The sequence below is a fragment of the Astatotilapia calliptera genome, chromosome 16 (genome assembly GCF_900246225.1).
Source record: "Astatotilapia calliptera chromosome 16, fAstCal1.2, whole genome shotgun sequence".
Taxonomy (NCBI): Eukaryota; Metazoa; Chordata; class Actinopteri; order Cichliformes; family Cichlidae; genus Astatotilapia; species Astatotilapia calliptera.
Window position 1 is genome coordinate 11794864 of NC_039317.1, and position 22313 is coordinate 11817176.

The 22313-nt window shown below is 38.7% G+C and overlaps 1 protein-coding gene across 4 annotated transcripts in view; it reads right to left on the minus strand.

Moving 5' to 3' along the window:
* The window catches only part of itprid2 (ITPR interacting domain containing 2), a 54072-nt gene that overhangs the window by 30494 nt on the left and 1265 nt on the right, over positions 1–22313 (minus strand). For all 4 annotated transcript variants that reach the window (XM_026144929.1, XM_026144928.1, XM_026144926.1 and 1 more), the window contains exons 2-7: positions 12348–12467; positions 11706–11843; positions 10734–10779; positions 7475–7524; positions 7128–7181; positions 316–340 (exon numbers count right to left, since the gene is read on the minus strand). In XM_026144929.1, the coding sequence (XP_026000714.1) occupies positions 316–340; positions 7128–7181; positions 7475–7524; positions 10734–10779; positions 11706–11843; positions 12348–12447 (413 nt within the window). In that variant the 5' untranslated portion in view covers positions 12448–12467. The remainder of the gene's footprint in view (positions 1–315; positions 341–7127; positions 7182–7474; positions 7525–10733; positions 10780–11705; positions 11844–12347; positions 12468–22313) is intronic.

Consider the following 22313-nt stretch of genomic DNA (forward strand, 5'->3'; position numbering starts at 1 on the left):
CTCAACACTTGAAATAAACTGGTTTATGCAAGCTGCATGAGTCAAGCATGCAGGAGGCAGGGCACAGGACCACTGCTGCTTACTGTGAATTCATAGTAAGCATTCAATTACTTACTCTTTTCCTCACATGGGTGAAATTATGCATTTCATGGACTCTGACAGAGCTGGATGAGACATTAAATGGCCTTTCTCGTGCCAACTCTTTAGTACAGAGTCCATCTACGTCAGGTAATGTCTAGAAAAGCTTCAGGCTTAATGCACCAACCAGCTGCCACTTTATTTACTGAATGTAGAGAGTAAAACAAATGAACTCACCAGGCTTTGGTTTGAGGATAGTTGGCTGCAAAAGAAGAACATGAAAATATTAAGTATACATCCAAACACAGAATGCTGAGCAGCATTACTGTGTCACTGCTCTGTGCCTTTAATCAATAATCTATCAGAAACTTTCCCCCTGACCAAATCAACATAACGAAAAACACAGAACAGGACAAAAAGGAAACCATAAAGTCCCAATAAATCAGCTATATAAACAAGTTTTGACTTGACCACAATCCCAGGGGACTAGAGGTTGGACAAAACTAGCCTTAAAAATGAAGAGAAAAAAAAGAAAAAAGGAGTCAGGATGTGAAAGTCATAAATAAAATGAAAACACTGCATTAAAAATGGCAACAACCAAACAACAGCACATTAAAACGCACCATCAGAACATTTAAGAAACAAAACAAAAAAAGCATGACATGAGTGCACTTAAACCAAACAGCAAACCAGGGGAATATATGTGGATCTTTCAAAAGGATGAAGTATTGTCAACAACAGGGCGGTACTTAATGTGGGTGGCTGATTTTTTTTTTTTTTCCTGGAGTCTGGCAGCAGCAAGTGGGAAATATTTTGGTTTTAAAGGCGAGAGTAGGCGACTACGAGGAGTTAACGGGAGGATGATGCAAGTCACCTTGAGGCGGATTATGGCATTAGAAGCCTCTTTAGAGCTGCTCTGCAAAGAACAAACAGCTGCACTGGTTACCAAAGAAATACATGACTGATGTAATATGATCTGGAATTTTACTAAGCCAATACAGGAGTGATGTCTTGTCTTTTCTTTGTAGCAGCTGCATCTTGGACAAATACTAGTCAAGAAGGGGTGTAATGAGACAACTAAGTACAGGGAGCTGTCGAGTAGTCTAGTCAAGAGGTGATAAAACAAATACTGGATGAGTCATTGTGAGATAAAACTGGTTTTAATTAAGCTAAAATTCCTAAGCTGATAAAAGCTATCATTCACAGAGACCGCTAATTTGAAGAAGACATTAAAGAAAAAGATTTTTGTGTTCGTCGTGAGTAGAAGAGGAACCTTTTAAAAGGTTAGTAACTAAGCTGATTTCACTTTTGCCCGAGTTTAGCTGAAATATGTCTTTGAATATGACAACATTTGGACGGTCAAAGAGGTTCTTCAGTGAACAAACTGTTTCCACAGACTTCAGGGGAAGTAAAATTACACTTGGGGGTTGCCATATAAATTGGGGGCATCACGTAAAAAATGGTTTCCTATTGTAACAGAAGATTCCCTCTCTCTGTCCCTCAGACAGAAAGACGACAACTTTAAATTTTAGGCTCTGCAAGAAGACTTTACTCTTTAATGTGACACACAAACCTGAATAGAAAGAAAGCAGGCACTGTACATCCTGACTACAGCAACCACTACAGACAAAAATAAAAAAAACTTTTAGATAGGAGAACAAGTTTTTCTAAGACCTTTTCCAATAGGCCGTTACAACAACGTACAACAGTTATTAAGAAGGTTCAAGATGACATTTTTTTAATGAGATGCACAGCTGAATGCTTGAAACTAAATAATCAAGCAACTATTAATTATAGATTAAAAAGGATAGGAACAGTGAGTGGAACTTCAGTACAGGATACTAGTTCAGTTGGTTGAACTTGCTCGCCATTAGCCTCTCCTTTACAATTCTGTCAACCATTTGCTATAAATCTCCCAGAAAATGTAAAGGCTAAGGTCTTCCTCAAGGTCTTTTTAAAATCACCGAGAAGGACAAAAAATAAAAATCTGTGACCATGTCTTAAGAAACTAACACTAGCCTTAATCTATACCTAGCTACAGCAGAGAATATCTGCCAAGTTTTTATTTCGTAACACTTCAAAATAAAAAACTGCTTTTGCCCAACTTGGTCGGAATCAAACCAGCTGTCCTAAAAACGTTGAAGTTTAATTAATGTGCCGTTTACCACGGTTTGCTTGTACTGAGCGCTGATGTAGGTAAACTTTCATTTTGTCAAGCAACTTTAAAAAAAACGTCATCACTTGCTGCAGGTCTGACTGCTTTTTTTTTTTTTCCATTTAACAAGAACTTGCTGAGACATGTCGGCGTCTGTGTGAGAGCGTCTTTCTATTCCAGCTCATTTCAGATGAACTTCTTGGAATCAACAATGTTTTTCTTCTCTAACAGACCGCTGGATTAAAGCAGCCAAACGTGACAACAGTGACATCCACACGCTAATTCACCGATTCAGTTCCACACCATTCACCCCGAACTATTTAATTCACTAATTCACTTCTATCCCATTCACCCCTTAGCACTTTAATCCCTTCCTATCCTGTCCTCCTAATGTTAAACAGCATAAGAGCCAATTAGGATCTGTCCATACCTGACATCTGGAAAATCCTCCACAGAGGACATCAGCTACTCCTGTCAAATATCACTCTCAACATAATTAAGGCACATACTGTCAGGATATAACATGAAGCAGACAGAGACACTCAGACTAAAGAATCCTAATGTCACCTCTGTATAAACACAGACAGCTTATACAAAATCAAATGGTGAACACAGGCAGGCTGAGTCCTTGATGCTCAGGAAATGTTTAGTGACGCTAAACTAAATATCCTTAGACATGAAATATTTGATGCAGGTATTTTTAGTCAAATATGCATTTCCCATTTCCCAAATGTTTTATGAATTTGGTAATTTAATCAACCAAATCCTTCAAACTCATGCTAGCGTAACATTTTGAAAGTTTCACATTTGTGAAAGTGAATAGCTGCACAAACAACTGAGATTTTACTTTTAAAGACATGAGCCAATCGGTGGGAGGAGCTTATCAGGTTGGAATGTGTCACAAAAATTATCTTCAAAGAGTTCAGACTCGACCAATCCAAAGTCAGAAAGGCTGTGTGCAAACAAAAGAAAGTGTCATTAGCCTCCACAGGAGTGGTTGACTGATAAAACTCTCTTCCTGTGCAACACAGGGCAACTTCTGAGGGTTTTCAGAGTCCAGCATCAGGAGCGTAATGAAAAAATGCCAGGCATGGCTGGCCTGAGAAAACTAGGCTGCTGCTCTACAAAAACATTGCTGCTTGATGCCTTTGACTAAAGATCACATTAGAAAGCCAGAAGGCTGCAAAAACAATGCTTTGATGAGTGAGAAGAATGAATAGACTGTTTTGGTTTAACTGAGAAGCATTATGGAGAATGTAAAGGATACATGAACTGTTATTTATATAGTGCTTTTTTTACTGTGACTGAGCATGCATATTTTCACCCATTAACACACTCATACCAGCACCTTTTATCGATCACACTTGGGAGCGCTGCACAAAGCAGGGATCAAGCCATGGAGGTGGTAGCATCATCGTTTCGGTCCATTTTGGCACATCTGGGCCAGAACAGTTTGTGATCTTTGAACAACAAATTCTGACTTACTCCAGTAATTGCTAAAGAAACTTTTCGAGCTTGGTCCATGACTAGAATCTCAAGACAGGATGGGTCAAGCAGCTTAATAACAATGTAAAAACAAAAGTCATCAAGGGTCCAAAAAGAATAAATATCACATTTCAAAATGACCAGGTCCTAATCCTAAGCTGACAGAAGGGTTGTCGAATAGCCTGAAGTTCAACCCCCACCCTTGATACGCTATATTAGGTCATTTTCCTCAATAAATAAAACAACCAGATTTCACTGAGTGGTACAAATTGTCCTATTTGGACATCAGTGCTCAGAAAACTAAATTGATGGTTGTGGATTTTACAGAGAATTTTACGATTACCTGCCTTCAATGGAAAAAAGATGAGGCTACTGAGTTTGTGCAGCACTATAAGTGATAACAAGCTGACCTTTGAGTTTCAGGTGGAAGCCATGTGTAGAAAAGCTTACCAGCACAAGTGTACTTTTATCACAAGCTTTGAGGTTTCCATGTCAGCAGCACGTTTATGAGAAGGTTTTATTGAATCTGTACTTACATACTCATTTATTAGCTAGCACGGGCCACTGAACCTCAACAGCAAAAGCAGGCTGCAAAGTACTGTCTAATATGGAGAGACAGTCTAATGTGTAGGGAAGTAGGACATGCGCGCCTTTATGACCTTCCTCATCTGTACAAAGTTAGGACTCTGAAGAAGACCCAGTCAGTTCTGGTTGATCCTAGCCACCACTTGTCTAAGATGTTCAAGTAGCTTCCATCTGGCCGGATACAGTATATCAACATGTAGGACAGACTATGCAAACTCGGTTGTTGTCTTTTTTGTGTATTTGTTGTGCGCTTTCTGCTGATACAAGGTAAAAACTTGTAGAATTAACCAATTAACACCTATTCAGCGCCAGATTCCCCCAACTGATCTCCAACACACACACACCATACATGACATTTCAACAGAAAGTCATTACAGGCTATTGTTCAGTTGGTAACATATACACTCTGCCGTCCTTACAAGAGCACAAATATGATGAACACGCACACTCAGTTGTGCGTGCAGCGTGTTCCCACACCTCTGCCACTGTTGACTTTTCCTTCAAGAAGAAACAAGACTGGAATGAAGATGATGAGGTATCACAAGATACTCTGTTGATTTAAGCACCGTTTTGTCAGACCTTCATCCTTCATTTAAAACACATGATCAAAAGACACGTGGGTCAAAATAAATAGTTTTATCTATATTCATTATTATTAAATAAAAAAGAAATGTCAAAAAGTCAACTGCCTTTCTCTTCTATGGGACTCCTTAGGAAGCTCTATGGGATATGCAGTCCTGTGAAAATCAACGTTTTCCCAGGACTATACAGTCCTGTAAAAACACCAAATTACACTCAATGATTAAATAAATTGCTGTGGAAATTTTTTTGGCTGACTCTTCTTCACTGCATTGCTTCGATTAATTGATGTTTGTTGGCATTTCATTTGATTTTGACTGGGCCACTGCAAGACTAGATTTCCTGCTGTGCTTTAGCTTTTCACGCTTTAGCCGTCTCACATTTGACTCTTTAATCCTTTGGTATACAAAGGAGTACAGTTGACTCAATGACTGCAACATGCCCAGATTCTTTGGTTGAAAGTCCAAATCATCACATTTCCACCACCATGCTTGACAGTTAGTATGATATGTTGTGTTTGGTTTACATTTAACATTATAGCCATACATTTCCACTTTGGTCTCATCTGTCCAAAGGACATTGTTCCAGAAGTCTTGTAGTTTGTTAAGATGCAGCTTTCCAAACCTAAACTGTGCTGCCATGTTCTTTTTAAAGAGAAGAGGCCAAGCCAACTTGTTCCTTCTTAGAAATTTCACAGTCATGATGTCAATTAAGATTTAACATGCCAATAGGTTGCAACACTCTGCTAACACAACCTCTGAATAACTTCTGCTTTTACAGAGGTGCTCACATTTGCTGATGATCAACTAATCGAATGTATCTGAGTAGCAGCACCTGGCTCCTACTTACCTCTTATTTCCTATAGAAGCATAATGGTGCACTTAGTTTTTTCAGAAAGTTTTTTTTTTCAGTTCTCTACAATGCGCTTTGTAATAGTTTGCAGATCGTTATAGGTCATTGTTTATCCTTCTAAAAGTTGGTTTTGGACTACTGAAGTTTGTATCCAAATTTCTCTCATGACCAAGCACAAAATAACTCATACTATGTTGATGACACTACACTTTACCTCCATTTAGTTTCCTTACACAGACTTTCCACTGACAGATCCGTAATGGGAAAAAAACCAAACCTCCCACACACACTAGATAAAACTCTCAATGGACATAGACCGTGTCTATGTATTTGTGGCTTGTACACTACACAATGCAACACATTACATGATGACTGCATGACCCAAAAATTGATTCCATTGAACTAACTGAAAGTGTTGGGATAACTAGAGGGTGTTCAAAATATCAACTATTCACTTCTCAGCTCAGTAGTGATTTAGGAGCGAGATGCAACAAATCTGTTCCTGACTACAACTCATCCAAATCTAAATAACCTGGTGTCCGCTGCCTCTGTGTATGGAGTCACAGAAAACTGAGAACTAAATCCAGTTCATAAAGCCTCTAAAGACAACTATGTCATTCAGCAAAGTACTACAATTCAGAAGCTTTGTTTTTAGGCTTTGGTATCATAGATTTGAGGTGCTTTTGCCTGTCCAAATAATAGTAAACCAGATCAGACCAGAGCAACCCTTAGTGGTAATATGAGTAATTCAACTCAGGATTACGCAATTTCCTAATCAGCAGTAATCCAAGCCAGGGAATCTGGAAGCATATATCGATTTTTCCTGAAGTGACCAATGATAACTTCACATAACATTTTATAAAAGCTTTTGTAATGTTTTTTTTTTCCACAGAAGTCAAAAATGAACCACAGATGTGGTTAGAACAGAATCCAGTTTCCATCAGGTCAGAGTCAAGAACTACAGGGAGATAACAGGAAAAAAAAACAACAAAAACAAAAACACAACAACTTTATTTAAACACTCCAGGAAACCAGAAGGATTTTTTCCTGGACCCTTGGCAGGCTAGCCAATGTAGGACTACATATTATTGAACAGTAACTATGACCATTAGGATTCTGTTTGCATTAGAATTATACAAAATAAATATATTCCTGGCAACAGAAGTTTGACATCAGTCTTGATTAGTTTTCTTAACTTATGGACCATTAAGGTTTTGCGTTGGGGGCAGCTCTGCTATTATCAGCTTTCAAACTCGGGCGGAGAACACGTTACCAAAATGTCAGTGTTTCTATTTTTAATATGCCATTTAAATCAGGATTCAATTACACAATTAGCAGAAAATGGAGGGAAACCGTTAACAATGAGAAGAAATTGTAAATCTTGCGAACTGACCTTCAGCCCCCAGTGAAAGGTCATCTTCAAAGCTGCAGCCGTTCTTCAGAGGCCCTGTTCTCACACACACACACACACACACACACACACACACACACACACACACACACACACACACACACACACACACACACACACACACACACACACACACACACACACACACACACGGCGTGAAATGCCGTCAGTGACAACAGTGCTAAACGAAAACAAATTCAGATTTGATAGTTGTAATGACGCGGCAAATATATTCTGATGCAATAAAGTCTAGAGAGTAGAGGAGCTGTCGCCATCACAAGTTTGACGTTCTCACTGTGCTGCACATAAACAACAAAAATATGGATTACCTCTGCTTGGAGAAGCACTCTGGTCATCTAGAGAGGCTCCAAGGGGAGTTCTGGAAAACAGAGAGATGATGAGTGAAATAAACTGAACACGCACACAAAATCCAACATCAGCCACCAGTTAGGTGTGCTGCGATTAACATGCACTAAAAAGGAAATAAGAAAGTAGCATGATGTATCGATCCACATGCTCTCTCTCTATTGGTAGTCTGTGTGCAGATTTGTACTGTGTGGCTGAAGCCACCTACCCTTAGACTACATCGTAGTAAATTCAAGACAAATCCAAGGTTAAATACCCATCTCACAAATATCCTAGATAACTGATAATAATGCTGTATGCCTTTGTATAGCAAGATATTTCCTAACTTGACCGAGCGAACTGGCTGCTTGTCTGAGGCTGAGTGCCAACTTTAAGATCTCTCAAGTCAGTAGTAGTCAGTAGTCTGGGTAACCCAGACTAACTGGCAGTCAAATAAAGGCCAATATTTCCAGTCTAAGTCAGGTCAAGATACTTATTCTGGTCAATCACATCCTATACCAATTATTCTAGGGTAAATTCTGGTTTTAGAAGCTTTCGCGGTTGTACTGACAAGACTAGTTGCTCCAGGCTAACTGGCTGACAGATTAGGCTAGTTGACAGTAGTACTGAGGTAGCGGGTCTGAGCTGCTGTCTGCAGCAGGATGCTGGAGAGACTGTGCTGTTACACAACCTGCAGCTTTTATCAATGGCACAAGTTCCTGGCACCAAATAAAACACACACACGGACAGTTGTGTAATAGTGCGCAGTCGCAGTGTTTACTATTCCTCCCACTTGCCAAAATCAGCCATGTTGGCCCCAAGTCCCTACCCTGCGACTGTAGCTATAGTAACCTGCTTGCCATGTTACCACGGTGCCGTGTCATGCTGTAGACGTTTCTGAGTGACAGCGGTTAAAACTGTGCTTGTGTGATAACAATGTTGACTCAGCAGGAGGAACCCCTCCTCTGTTTGCTCTTTCTTTTTCTGCTTTTCTTTCCGTCTTCTGTCAGCTTCTTCCTGCATCTTTCTCTCCTTACTCCACTTCAGCCGCTCTGTGCACCCTATCTCTGGGCGTGGGTCTGCTGTCTTTGTCTGTGTTTGTTCCCTGTGGTTCTGTGTGTTCTATGTCTAGGCGTTGGCTGCGCTTCGGCGCTACGTCAGCAGCTGATAAAAACACCTTTAAACACACACCTCTAGACATCAGAAAACCATATCAATAACCCACCAAGCGACAAAACCAGTTAGCAAGCGTTTAACTCATGAGTCAGGCTCTAAAAGACCATAGCTCCAGCTGTTCATATTTACATTAATGACTATGTTAATCTTTCTGTACCCTCACACTGATTGTCTTATCCTTTTGATTGTAGTTAATTATTTCAGCAAAGCTTTTATCTCAAGCATCTTAGATGCACTTTATTAAAGTGCTCAAATGCCCATTTCCCAATCTTTGATTCTAAAATAATATTAAGACATATTTGTGTTCTTTAATATAGTGACAAAAACTAGGGTGATTCCCATTCCCATTTAAATAATCCCATAATCAAACAACCCTCAGCACTCATTAACTTTATTTTACTGTAATGCATGGCCTAATTAAATTCAGTAATTATCAGTCATATTTTGACTTGCATTCAAATTCATAATTCATGTATTTTTACTGTAAGTACAGGCATGAAAAAGCTTTGTGAACTATCCAGAACTTGCAAAAGTTAACAGCATGTCTTGTCCGAGCCTTCAGCGTCCCATATGTGGGTCTTTTTACCTGGCTAAATCACCATGGGAACTTGGTGAGCACACAATCTGTTTGGGGATTGTTTTAGTTACAATATCCTTTAAGTGCAATACAAATGCTGTGCTGAAGGAAAACATTTTATATGTGGTCAAATGTAGCCCAGCTGTATATTTAGAGCAGCACAAACTGCATCGTCACTGGAATTTTCTTGCATTCAGATTGTTATGTTTGGTGCTAATCAGCTGCCAGGTATCTTATACAGATTGTGATAAGAACATACAGAAAAATATCTATTCAGTCAGTAAATTAATCTCACTTTCATTGGGCAACAAACCAAAAGTGATTTCCACGTCTGTGTTACTGTTTAAACATCCTTTAATTCTGAATAACCTTTAATGTGCCTGCAGTTTAAAGTTTCAGCGCTCAGATACGCAGAATCAATCCCCCTTTCAAGTAAGTGTGCAAACACACTCAAGCAGATAGCCTGGGTTAACAAAGAAAGTTGATAACCACCATCTTACTCGTAATCGCCAACTGAGGTTTTAGGTTTTGTCAAGCCAGCTAACGCAAAGAAAGCCCAGCTAATGTTGAACTTTCTTCATAGCATGCCCCTCAAAACTAGATTAGCACAGATGCACAGTTACTTTTAACCAGTCGAAGTGTCTGTACAGGTGAAGTTGTTTGTAGGAAAAATTAACAATGATAACGGCAATAAAACACAATCCAGTTTATATATAATGGAAACATTTCCAATAATTTTTCCTGCAATGCCCCACTTCAGAAGCAGAAGAAAAAGCTCATAATGCCATAATTTTAATAAATCATTAACAATAAAAAAAAAAAAAATACAAGTGCAATTTTAGTCAAACAAAGCTTGGAAAAAAATATCCACAAACTCTTGTTTATTTTCCCTAAAAATAAGAAAGAAAATGCTGTTTTTCTAAGCCTTTCAGCTTCAGGAAGTTACAGCACACAGTTCGGTTAGCTGACCACAGCATGAGCCAAAATGACCAAAAACTGCAAAGCACTCTGTTCTCCAATGTTTGCCTTTTCTCTTGTTTTGTATATATTCCTTTTGATTGCATCCATTTCTCTTATTTGTTATTTATTCCTGCTCTCTTGCCATTTATATTTTATTCCTGCACAGTTGAAGGAATTAAATTTCTTTGTAAATGTGCAATGACAATAAGGGGCTTTTCTATTCTATTCTATTCTATAGTGTATGTCCAAGGGACTCAAAGTGTTTTTCTAAAAAGAACTCACTACAACAAAAACGGAGAAGAGCACATTTTGGTCATTATGAACAAAAATGTGAATAACATAATAAAGGACCTGTGGGATATGATACAAAGCAAACCTATTTTTTTTAAACTTCTTGCTTAAAAACATTCATTTTAAACTGGCATCATTAAATTATTGGACTGAATCATCTAGCATGTGTGCACTGCTTTAGCACGTGAGACATTTACTGAAAACAGGATATTTAATCAGGTGGTGAATGAATACTGTACCTGCAGTCATTCAGCCAGCTGGCGATCTTGTTGTTAGGAACTTGTCCTAGTAGAAAGAAACGAGTATGTTAAAGCAATAAAACAGCGCGTGCTGTACTGTGCAGTGATTACAACATGCTATAAAACTATTATAGTGGTGCCAGACATCAGGATATGTCAACATTACAGTAATTTGGTCTGCAGTTTGTGTTTCCACTGTTTTAGATGTAAGTGGTCCACATCCAACTTTTCTTCACAATGCTCTGACCACAAATAATGATTCATTTTATGGTTTCCCTAACTTTACATTTTACATGTATAATGATTAAATGTCACATTATTTTAAATGTGGGCAAAAGTGCATAAAAAGTAATCCCTGTGGCCCAAAACTTTGGTGCTTTACACTCTAAATAATATGTTTTGCTGTGTTTGTTTTTTTTGCAATAAGAAGGCAATCAGGCTTTTTTATATGCCTGTAAAGTGATTTGATGGTTACACTTATTAGGGCTACAAACCAAAACCTGTGAAACACAACACACACCCGACAATACTTACTGAATGAGAATTCATTTCACTTTGATCTTCTGACAAATTAAAGTGATCTCCACGTCTCCTTTAGACTGTAGGACAGTAACGTGTTTAAATGTATCCAGTTAAAAGCTGCAAAAAGACCTTGAATCCAACAGAAATCTATGGATAGAAGTCTTTGGGAAAAGTCTTTGGCTTTCTATCCTGACCTCTGCAGACGTTATTCCTGCTTTTTTCCGGCTCAGTCACATTTTGTGTCATCTCGAATAAGAATTTGGGTTTAATCTGTAACTCTCAGTCACACCATGTTTTAGAACAGAGGCTTTTTCTATAACCTTTTCTATTTCAAAGGTTCATAAACAAATAAAAGCATATCATTAAGTCAGTAAATGTAAAACCTTGGATACACGGGTATTTTAGGTAAAGTATTTAGCAAAAGAGGCTAAACAGTTAAGTTCAACTAACCCTGTGCTGTGGGTCCCTGTGTGTTCCCATTACTCTGGCTCTGCTGGGGCTCCTGGGGACCAAAGAGGTGTTCTGAGTTCGAATCTTGCCAGACGGATTCTCTGGTTTTGGCCCAGGCCTGACGCCTTGATGTGGAATCTACGGATCAATCAAGCATACCGTCTGTCAACATGATGGCTATTAAAAGGTTGTTAAACCAGAATTACTCACAAATGTGCGTGAACGGTTCTATAACTATATTTCAAATTGTCAGCAGTACCACATTTGTAAGAGTGTAACGGAGTCTCTGAATGCAAAGTAAGACTTGCAAATGTGTCCAGTAATCTGAAAATCTGCTTTCAAAATCAGTGTGTGTTATCAGATGACATATTTGTAAATATGTCTAGATTTTCAGCACACTTTTTATCCATTTATTTTAGCATTTTGTTCAACTACTAAGTGATCCCCTTAACTAATTAGTTCAAATGTTTATTTATTTTGGAGGTAAGATAAAAAAAAAAATTATTCACCTCTTCTAACCAATTTGAAATGATTCATTATTATTGCTTGTTATTTCAAGCGTTTAATTGATAGTCCAGTATTTCAGCTGCTTTCCCCATTATTACAGTATATTCATTCTGAATCTAAAGAAAGGTGACGCACCTAGACCAGCACTGACTTCCATTGCCAGAGCTCCACTCTCCATTTCTCTGGTTGGTTTGATGCGGTCAGTCAAAGAAGACTGACGACTTTTCAGCAACATCAGCAAAAGACAACATTCACCTGCAAACACAGAAGAACACTTTTATATTTAATAAGTCATTTAATATGCACTTAAAACATGAATACGAATTGTTGAAAACAAAGCAACTATATAAAGAAAAGATGAATGATGTTAGTAGATAAAGGATCTGAATCACTAGTACAACTATCACTTTTGGACAGTATAAAGAACGTGTACACAGATACTAATCCTGATTTAGTGTCAATAGGAAACAAGGGACAAGTCTCAGCAAACATCTACATCTATAAAACTAAATGGCATCATTACATCACAAAATTTGTTGTAAACTCCTAGCACGTAGCAAACAACGGTGTAGTTTAACAACAATTCTTACCTTTACTGGTTATATTTGGTCTTTGTGACTGAAATGTTAAAACTCTTATGCAAAAACAAGTGACTTTGCATCTTTACTTTAATGTGCTTCCTGATAATTACTATTTGTGCAGTAAAGACCAGTTCTGGAGGAGGAAAGTAGAGGGAAGCTGCTTTGTAGTTAGATGAGAAGAAGAGAAGTGGCCTTTATTATTGATGAACAAGTTATCCACACTGAGACCAGCTGAGCTGACACACACACACACACACACACACACACACACACACACACACACACACACACACACACACACACACACACACACACACACACACACACACCTAAGCAGCAGAGATGCAGTGCTGACGCAGTGCAATAGTGCACTTTTTTTTTTTTTTTTTATTCCAAGAGAGAAAATATAATATTCACAGTTAGCTTAATTGGTTGAAACTGAGTTTTCAGGGTATTAACTTTGGTTAAGAAAGAAAAAATGAGAAGTTAAAGCTGTTATCATGATATTTAGGGCCCATGCAAAAATCTACTGTCAGGGTTCACCAAAGAAGTGTAGTGTCAGTTCTGCTGACACAGGGCAAACTAATGTGATGATTCATGTGCAAAAATTTACCCAGAGGTGTAAAAAGTTCTTTGGGTGATCTACTGACTCTCTTTCAAAAATGATGAGGGACTGAGGGATTGAGTTACTTCCTAACAAAAATGACACAGTATGAAGAGAAATGAGAGGACACTGAAAAAGAATCAATATGATTTTCTATAAGGGAAATTGCAAGGACAGGGATTGCAGGAAATGGTGAGGACTGAGATTCCATCAGAGCACAGAATTTACCCAGAGCAGCTCCTCTGCACTTAATAGCCAACGCATACAAAGTGTAGAAGAACACCAGACGTTATTTGCCATGGGAGCCCAAGTCGTTTGTCTGTTAATCAAGGTAAGTTACTGCGCTAGGATGTGTAAATGGGTGCATCCGTCTGTTTTTTCCTGCAAGCAGTGTGAGGCTGCTTGTATTTATTAAAGTCTGACACACTAACACAATCAAATTAACAGCTGCATTTTGACAGACATTTGAATATGGTATACAGTGGGGCAAAAAAGTATTTAGTCAGCCACCGATTGTGGAAGTTCCCCCACCTAAAATGATGACAGAGGTCAGTAATTTGCACCAGAGGTACACTTCAACTGTGAGAGACAGAATGTGAAAAAAAATCCATGAATCCACATGGTAGGATTTGTAAAGAATTTATTCGTAAATCAGGGTGGAAAATAAGTATTTGGTCAATAACAAAAATACAACTCAATACTTTGTAACATAACCTTTGTTGGCAATAACAGAGGTCAAACGTTTACTATAGGTCTTTACCAGGTTTGCACACACAGTAGCTGGTATTTTGGCCCATTCCTCCATGCAGATCTTCTCGAGAGCAGTGATGTTTTGGGGCTGTCGCCGAGCAACACGGACTTTCAACTCCCGCCACAGATTTTCTATGGGGTTGAGGTCTGGAGACTGGCTAGGCCACTCCAGGACTTTCAAATGCTTCTTACGGAGCCACTCCTTTGTTGCCCGGGCGGTGTGTTTTGGATCATTGTCATGTTGGAAGACCCAGCCTCGTTTCATCTTCAAAGTTCTCACTGATGGAAGGAGGTTTTGGCTCAAAATCTCACGATACATGGCCCCATTCATTCTGTCCTTAACACGGATCAGTCGTCCTGTCCCCTTGGCAGAAAAACAGCCCCATAGCATGATGTTTCCACCCCCATGCTTCACAGTAGGTATGGTGTTCTTGGGATGCAACTCAGTATTCTTCCTCCAAACACGACAAGTTGAGTTTATACCAAAAAGTTCTACTTTGGTTTCATCTGACCACATGACATTCTCCCAATCCTCTGCTGTATCATCCATGTGCTCTCTGGCAAACTTCAGACGGGCCTGGACATGCACTGGCTTCAGCAGCGGAACACGTCTGGCACTGCGGGATTTGATTCCCTGCCGTTGTAGTGTGTTACTGATGGTGACCTTTGTTACTTTGGTCCCAGCTCTCTGCAGGTCATTCACCAGGTCCCCCCGTGTGGTTCTGGGATCTTTGCTCACCGTTCTCATGATCATTTTGACCCCACGGGATGAGATCTTGCGTGGAGCCCCAGATCGAGGGAGATTATCAGTGGTCTTGTATGTCTTCCATTTTCTGATGATTGCTCCCACAGTTGATTTTTTCACACCAAGCAGCTTGCCTATTGTAGATTCACTCTTCCCAGTCTGGTGCAGGTCTACAATACTTTTCCTGGTGTCCTTCGAAAGCTCTTTGGTCTTGGCCATGGCGGAGTTTGGAGTCTGACTGTTTGAGGCTGTGGACAGTAGGGGTGCAACGATATTCGTATCGATATTGAACCGTTCGATACAGTGCTTTCGGTTCGGTACGCATATGTATCGAACAATACAACATTTGTAATTTATTTTATCAACTTTCCTTCTGACGATGCTGTCTGTGTTGAGCGCTCAGTGAATCTGCGTTTGACTACTCCGCCTAGGCTGCACTGTCGAGCGCAGATCCACTGAGCGCTCAACACAGACAGCATAGTCAGAAGGAAGAGCGCAGGGCAAGCTAGCAAGACAGAAGTTAAGCTCTCCAGATCTGGCGTTTGGAATTATTTTGGTTTTCATGTGACGTATGACCCTGAAGGTAAGCGAGTCATGGACTAAAGTAAAACAGTATGTTGGATGTGCCATGCAATGCTCAATTACATGGGTGGGAGCTAGTGTGTTAGCGCAGTTAGCTCGTTAACGTGTTGGCCGTCTAGCCCCATGCACGGGGCGATCGGCGGTAGCTCGTTAACGGAGATTTGCCGTGTTGTGGCGTTAAGGTCATTTCAACGAGATTAACCTGAAAGCACTAGTGGGAACACAACGAATATGACTGCACATTTACGCCGACATCATCCTAGTGCAAAGACAAAAACAACAAGCATGCTACTAACTTTAGCCGAGTCATTTAGACAGCTGTTAGCACATGATTCTCCTTATGCTGCTGAGAATATAGCCCAGAAGAAGCGGATAGTATAGCTTTTATTTTGGAAAGAGCCATTTCTCTGTAATAAACTCTCTTTTCCAAAGATGAGTGATTCCTCAATCAGATACAGGGCTTGCAATATCGCTAGCCCGACGTCCTGGGGCTAGCGATTTTTTTCAGTCGGGCTACCAAAATCTATCTCTTCCCTGCCCGTCGGGCTATTGTAGGAAGGAAAAATATATGTCAATGCTTTTGCATTCTTTCAGAAATGTAGCTGGGTAATTATGTCATTGGCATCGGTGAGCCACTGTCAATATGTGACATATTGAAATCGCGTTTGAATTTGCGCTTGTTTTTTTGCTTTCACTTTGCAATCCTGCGAACTGTGTATAGAGAGTGACAGCACTGATCTGTGAGTGATGAAAATTTGTGCACCAATTCCTCTGACATCGTCTTATTAATCGTTAGCTCACTATGCAAACATGACAAGTGAAATCTCCCGCAGCAAGCTTAAACATGTGAGAGGTTGATCGTGCAGAGAATCGCTGAGCTTATGTGAGTGCGTAAAGCAGGAGGATATATATTTCATTTCTTCTGAGCCAAATAAGACAGGTCAGGGTGAAGAAGTGACAGCCAAAGAAAAGCTTACCACAAAACGGAGAAGTTATGACAAATCAGACTATAAGGCAAAAAGAAAGTGCAGCTTTATGGTTTCATGGACAAAAGAATTTCTGTGGCTGCAATATGACGAGCTAAATAACCAGGGCTGCACATAAGTGGTCCGCAGGTGCGCATTCGCTGTCAAAATAAAAAACACGCACAAGGGTTAGGGTTAAATTTAAAAACTGTACTTTTGAGTTAAAATATATATTTATAATTTTAATAAATGACAAATTAAAAAGGCATGAACATTTTTTGTATCGAAAAAATATCGAACCGTGACACCAAAGTATCGAACCGAACCGAACCGTGAATTTCGTGTATCGTTGCACCCCTAGTGGACAGGTGTCTTTTATACAGATGATGAGTTCAAACAGGTGCCATTCATACAGGTAACGAGTGGGGGACAGAAAAGCTTCTTACGGAAGACGTTACAGGTCTGTGAGAGCCAGAGATTTTCCTTGTTTGAGGTGACCAAATACTTATTTTCCACCCTGATTTACGAATAAATTCTTTACAAATCCTACCATGTGGATTCATGGATTTTTTTTTCACATTCTGTCTCTCACAGTTGAAGTGTACCTCTGGTGCAAATTACTGACCTCAGTCATCATTTTAAGTGGGGGAACTTGCACAATCGGTGGCTGACTAAATACTCTTTTGCCCCACTGTATGTGCACTGTTACAAGAATATTTTTGTTCTATTGCTTTCTATTAATTTATATAATTTTAAGTTAAGCAGGACAGAGTTCTTTTAAAGAAAGATTTACTTATATTCTCAAAAGTTAAGCATGACAGGCTTCTGTTTAAGAAAGAGACCTGTTTTACTGTGTTAATGTTGTCATTTTGAGCTAAAAATAAATGGCTAAATGATCATTTGTTTCCCATATGGTCATATCACAAAGAATATGCATCTGCTTAAATCAAATTCAAGTCAAATGGTTAAAAAATAATTTCACACACAAAAAAAAGAGCTACCACACTGGGAAGGGTGAAGACAACTGGGTTGCCCGGCCCTGGCCACGATGTGTCCCTTATTTATTTTTCAGGGAGTTGGCAACCCTAGAAGAGATATAAGACGAAAGATCACAGCTTTGAGCCATCCACCTGTTACAGTTTCCCACTCGGTTGCAAATAAATGAAGAGTTCAACTGGCACAAATCCCTCAACCAACTACTTTTCAGTAGTAAAACAGACATTGCACCTCGTTGAATCAAAAAAAAAAAAAAAAAAAAAAAAAAAAGCCAAAAGAGGGTTTTCCTATTAAGTATTAGTAAATCTGTCCTGTTATTTAAGCATTTGACCTCATTACATGTGTATTTGTAGGATTTTCCTTTTCAGAGCTCATAAACACCCTGAAAGACAATCAAAACCTTTTTAAAGTGAGTCAATGGATTTGCAAGTTTAAGAGTTTTAGTCCAATTACAGAAATGAGCACAAGTGAAGATATGCAGCTGTGCAACAACACAAATGATTTTCATTGAGTTTGTAGATCTGAGAAGAAAACAATTTAAAAAATAAAATCTGTTAAAATGCTGCAGTTACTGGGACCCAACAATCAAAAGCATCTTAGATTAATATATGAATTTCTTAATGTATAATACTGACTTTGATAAACACCTAGCATTACATGGCATACAAAAAAAGAAAAAACAACAATGTGCACATGACACAGTTACTGTTCTACCTCAATACACGGCAGATTGGTATCTGATGGCAAATAATGTTTTGTGTTTTGTGCATACCGTACAGGTCAACTGTAACACAGATTTCAGGTTTGCAATAAAGACAGCTGCGGGAATCCTGCCGCCACACCAGCTGTCACATGACTTTAACTCTGTGAAAAGTTGCAGAATTCAAAATTCACCAGAGAATATGTAAGGAAGACAAAAGCATCAACATTATGAGCGAGCAGGCAACTATCCTGCAGGAAAGCATTAAAAAGAGGGAGGCAAGACACATCCCAAGAGAAGAGAGCTGTAAGCAGTTAGTAAGAACTGATGAAGATGATCGGACTGGTGACTATAAAAGTTTTTAAGCTCAGTTAAATAAATTCAACTTGCCAATGTGGTGAAATAGCCTTAGAAACAATTACAAATCCAAAAGTACATGTGACTGCGCACACTCAAACACTTCTTAAACAAATAGGAGTCAAACCCAAACAGCGAGTCAAAACGGATGTTGTAAAATTCTCTTTTAGTTGATTAGATCATTATCAAGCAAAATGAACACACACCGATTGTTTCTGTACTCTATGGTGCCACTTAAAAGTCACACAATAATTTGATTAAGAAGTAGACTGAATGCAGGAGTCGCTCTGGAGTTGATGTTTTGTCTACTAAAAATATATGGATGTGTGTATAGGTGGACCCGGGCCTTTCATTTTCCATTCCACGTTAGAGCAGAATCCAAAGCAAGTATGAAAATAAAACTATGCAAATTTAACTTTTCTGTGTGACACTTTGTTTTCACTTTTTGCAGCTATGTAACTATTAATATTAAAATGACCCTATAACATTTCAGCTTTTAGCCATTTCTACATGAAGGAATGGGTGAAAAACGTGACTTGCACAGCAGAATATTACATTTCTTAAAGCTGTTTTAAAAGCTTCCAGACAATAAAGAACTAAACACATTAAAACTCTGGGTGCCAATTTAGTTGTGTTGTAAATCTTAAGGTCTTCACTAAGTGCTTTATTTGTTAGCTAGCCTACTTAGCAAAACAGCTATAACACCCAGAATGCTAACAGGCAGGTGTGCAGTTTGCTAGCAATGTGGCTAATCATCAACATAGGCAAGTTAATGAACAGCTACCTCTACATTTCACAGTAAATAATACAGCTTCAAAAGGAATTTACTGACTTTCAGAATGTAACTGCATGGTATATGTATCCTGCTGCGCAGCTATTCATTTTTTATTCCAAATACTGACCTGACTTTACTTACAAGAGCCGAGTATTCACAATTTTAACACCTAGGACTAAATTTCTAACAGTTCTTGTGCTGAGTCACTTTTACTGATAAAGTCCACTGTGTAAAAAGTTACCCACTAAAAACTAAAGCTCTGAGGTAAAAGTCAAATAGTGCTCATGGAGTTATTGAAGGGAGGAGGAGAGTGATGGAGAGGAAGAGGCAGAAGCCTGGAGGAGCATGAAGCCAAATCTAAAAGAGAACGTGTGAAACAGGAAACGAGTGTTTAGAATGAAGAACAGAACAACTTCCTGTCCGAGAGAGAGACAGACGGAGAGAGAAAGAAAGATGAGGGGTGAGCGAGGGACAACTATTTTTAGAATGCTCTTGTAAATGCAAAACAAAGTGGACAATCTGAAAACAGCTGCAAGCACACAGACAGCACAGACAGAATGAATCAGCTGCTTTAAAACACATCAGTGACACAGCAAGAGTGACACAGGAGCAGTGGCTAGCAGGTCAACCACTCTCCATCCTCCAAGTCATCTTTAACTCAGAGTGCCCTCAGTTCCTCATAATTTAAAGAAGGTCATGAAGAAATTTTAGCGTTGCCCTTTAGAGATAACAGCAGTCATTACAGAATTCAGCTTTGACATTCGCAACACTTCCAGCGACAGGCTCTTTTGAATTAAGATTTTTCTGCAAATATAAAACAATTCCATTTAAAACTCAAGACAAGCTGATGCTGTGGTCACAGAGCTTCCATTAAAGCAAGTCATACATCAGACTGAACCAGCAGAGCAGGAGTTACTGTTGGCCTAAGCCTGCAGCAGCATTTATGAAGCTCCGTCAAGTCAACAATGCAGTGATCATGACAAAAAAAAAAACTAGTAAATGCTGATGCAGGAGTGCGAAGTCTACATTTTCATACACCGCATGTTGACACTTAAGATGCAGAGAAAAGGACTCTGCATCCAATTTGGAATATTAATCACTAAACACAATTTTCGACCTATGAAAAGCCAACGTTTTAAAGATTCCAATATCTGACATGGTTAATTAATAAAAACTGAAATGTTTCAAAACGCTTACTTTTCCTCATATGAGAGGTTATTTAGTTGGTCCACAGTCTTAAACAAGCCATTGTAGCTCTAAGAGTCACAGCATTTTCCTCATATGACCATATTTGAAATATTGGCTCTCTGTGACATCATACAGATCCAGGAGCAGAAAAAAAAAAAAAGGCCACACATAAGCAAAGGAGGTCAACCAGCGCACACCTCACGCTTATAGACAAAAGACGATCGAGAGTTTGCATGATTGCCGCCTTTTGACGGTCTTCTTTTAAATCGCTGCTGATGACTGATTGTGAAACGTTTTTGTACGTTTTAGCATAGATTTTATATATAAACATCTTTGGCTTAACTCCATCTTTTCTTTTACCTTACAGATTGTTATTGTTGTCTTTAAGATATTCATTATACTGGAATCACACTGTATCTTATTTACATTTTGATGTCTTGACTGTCCCATCTGAATTTAGATGCAAATCCTTTTTATAATTTCCTCCCACCTTGTTTTTTTTTTTTTTATTCCGTGTTTCTGTGAAGCCCTTTGTAACACTGGTTTCGAGAAGTGCCGTACAAAGAGACGTTATTGCTACTTATTAACATTTACACTTCATTTCTCCCTTTGTCCAAACTAAAGATTTTTTTGGTCAACACATAAAACAAAGAAAAGCAGAGGACGACCATAAGTGAGAATCATCTGGTCATTCTGCTTAAAAAACAGCATTATCAATTAATAACGAAATCATTCAAATGGCTTTATTTCAGCTCTATGTCGAGTTTAAATACGACACTTCTTTCGCATCTGCTTCACTGTTGAGAAGTGACTGCAGCGCAGATATTAATATCTAGTCTTCAAGATCTAGTTTTGAACAGGAATTTTATGTTTTAAAAAATGACTCAAGCACAGGAAAACTGTGAATGAGGAACTAATGAAATACTTAACACACTTAAAAATACTTTAAAAATATAATTAAGTTATTCTGGGATTTATTATCTCTATAATAAAAGTCATTTCAGTTAATATTATTTTAGGGTATTACAAGATCTGAGCTGGCCCTGGAAAAGGACGTTCTGGAAATCAAAACAATGCAGGCGACTGAATAATATACGTAAATTTATTATTGGAGAAAGGAAAAAAGACACATTTAGCTTTAAGAAATGACTCCTCTTTGAGTTGTATTACATTTCAGCAAGGGTAAATCTTGGTTGTCCAATAATCCGTTTAAAATATCAACTTTTTCTGGCTTTTCTGTTTTATCTGAAAGTAAACTAGTCATCTCTGAGAGAAGAGGATGACCCACTGACTGCAGGAATATCGGGCCTCAGTGTTAAGTTAACCTGTCGACTCTGACAGAAGCCAGACTCAGAGGTCGAACTGCAAAACGCAACACAAGCCTCCACTTTTTCCAGGATCGGCGTGGTCAGCGTACACGGCGTAATGATAACAGAAGCATTACTCTGTGGAACGCTCGTGAAGCATGTGAGGCGACAAATAAAGTCGCCATGTTCAAATTGACATATCTGTACAAGGGACAGTTGAGCACTTGGATTTCATAGACATATTCTGTAATTACTTCACTATATTTAACACTAGTTTTAATGCAAATTCAAATACTGAATACAAACTTCACAATAGTTTTAATATATACTTTTAAAAAATGATGACTGTGGTCATTTTCATGCAAAAATATCAAACATTTTATAAATCGGGGATTTACTGCTTGCCCTGAAATAGATTTACTGAATAATTTCAAGGTTTAATGCAGTGCAGGTGAGAAACTGCCATTTCTGACATGTTACCAAGCAATCGGTGAATGCATTTGGATATTAACCAGCAGCCTGACATTCAACAATGCAGAACCAGAACAGAA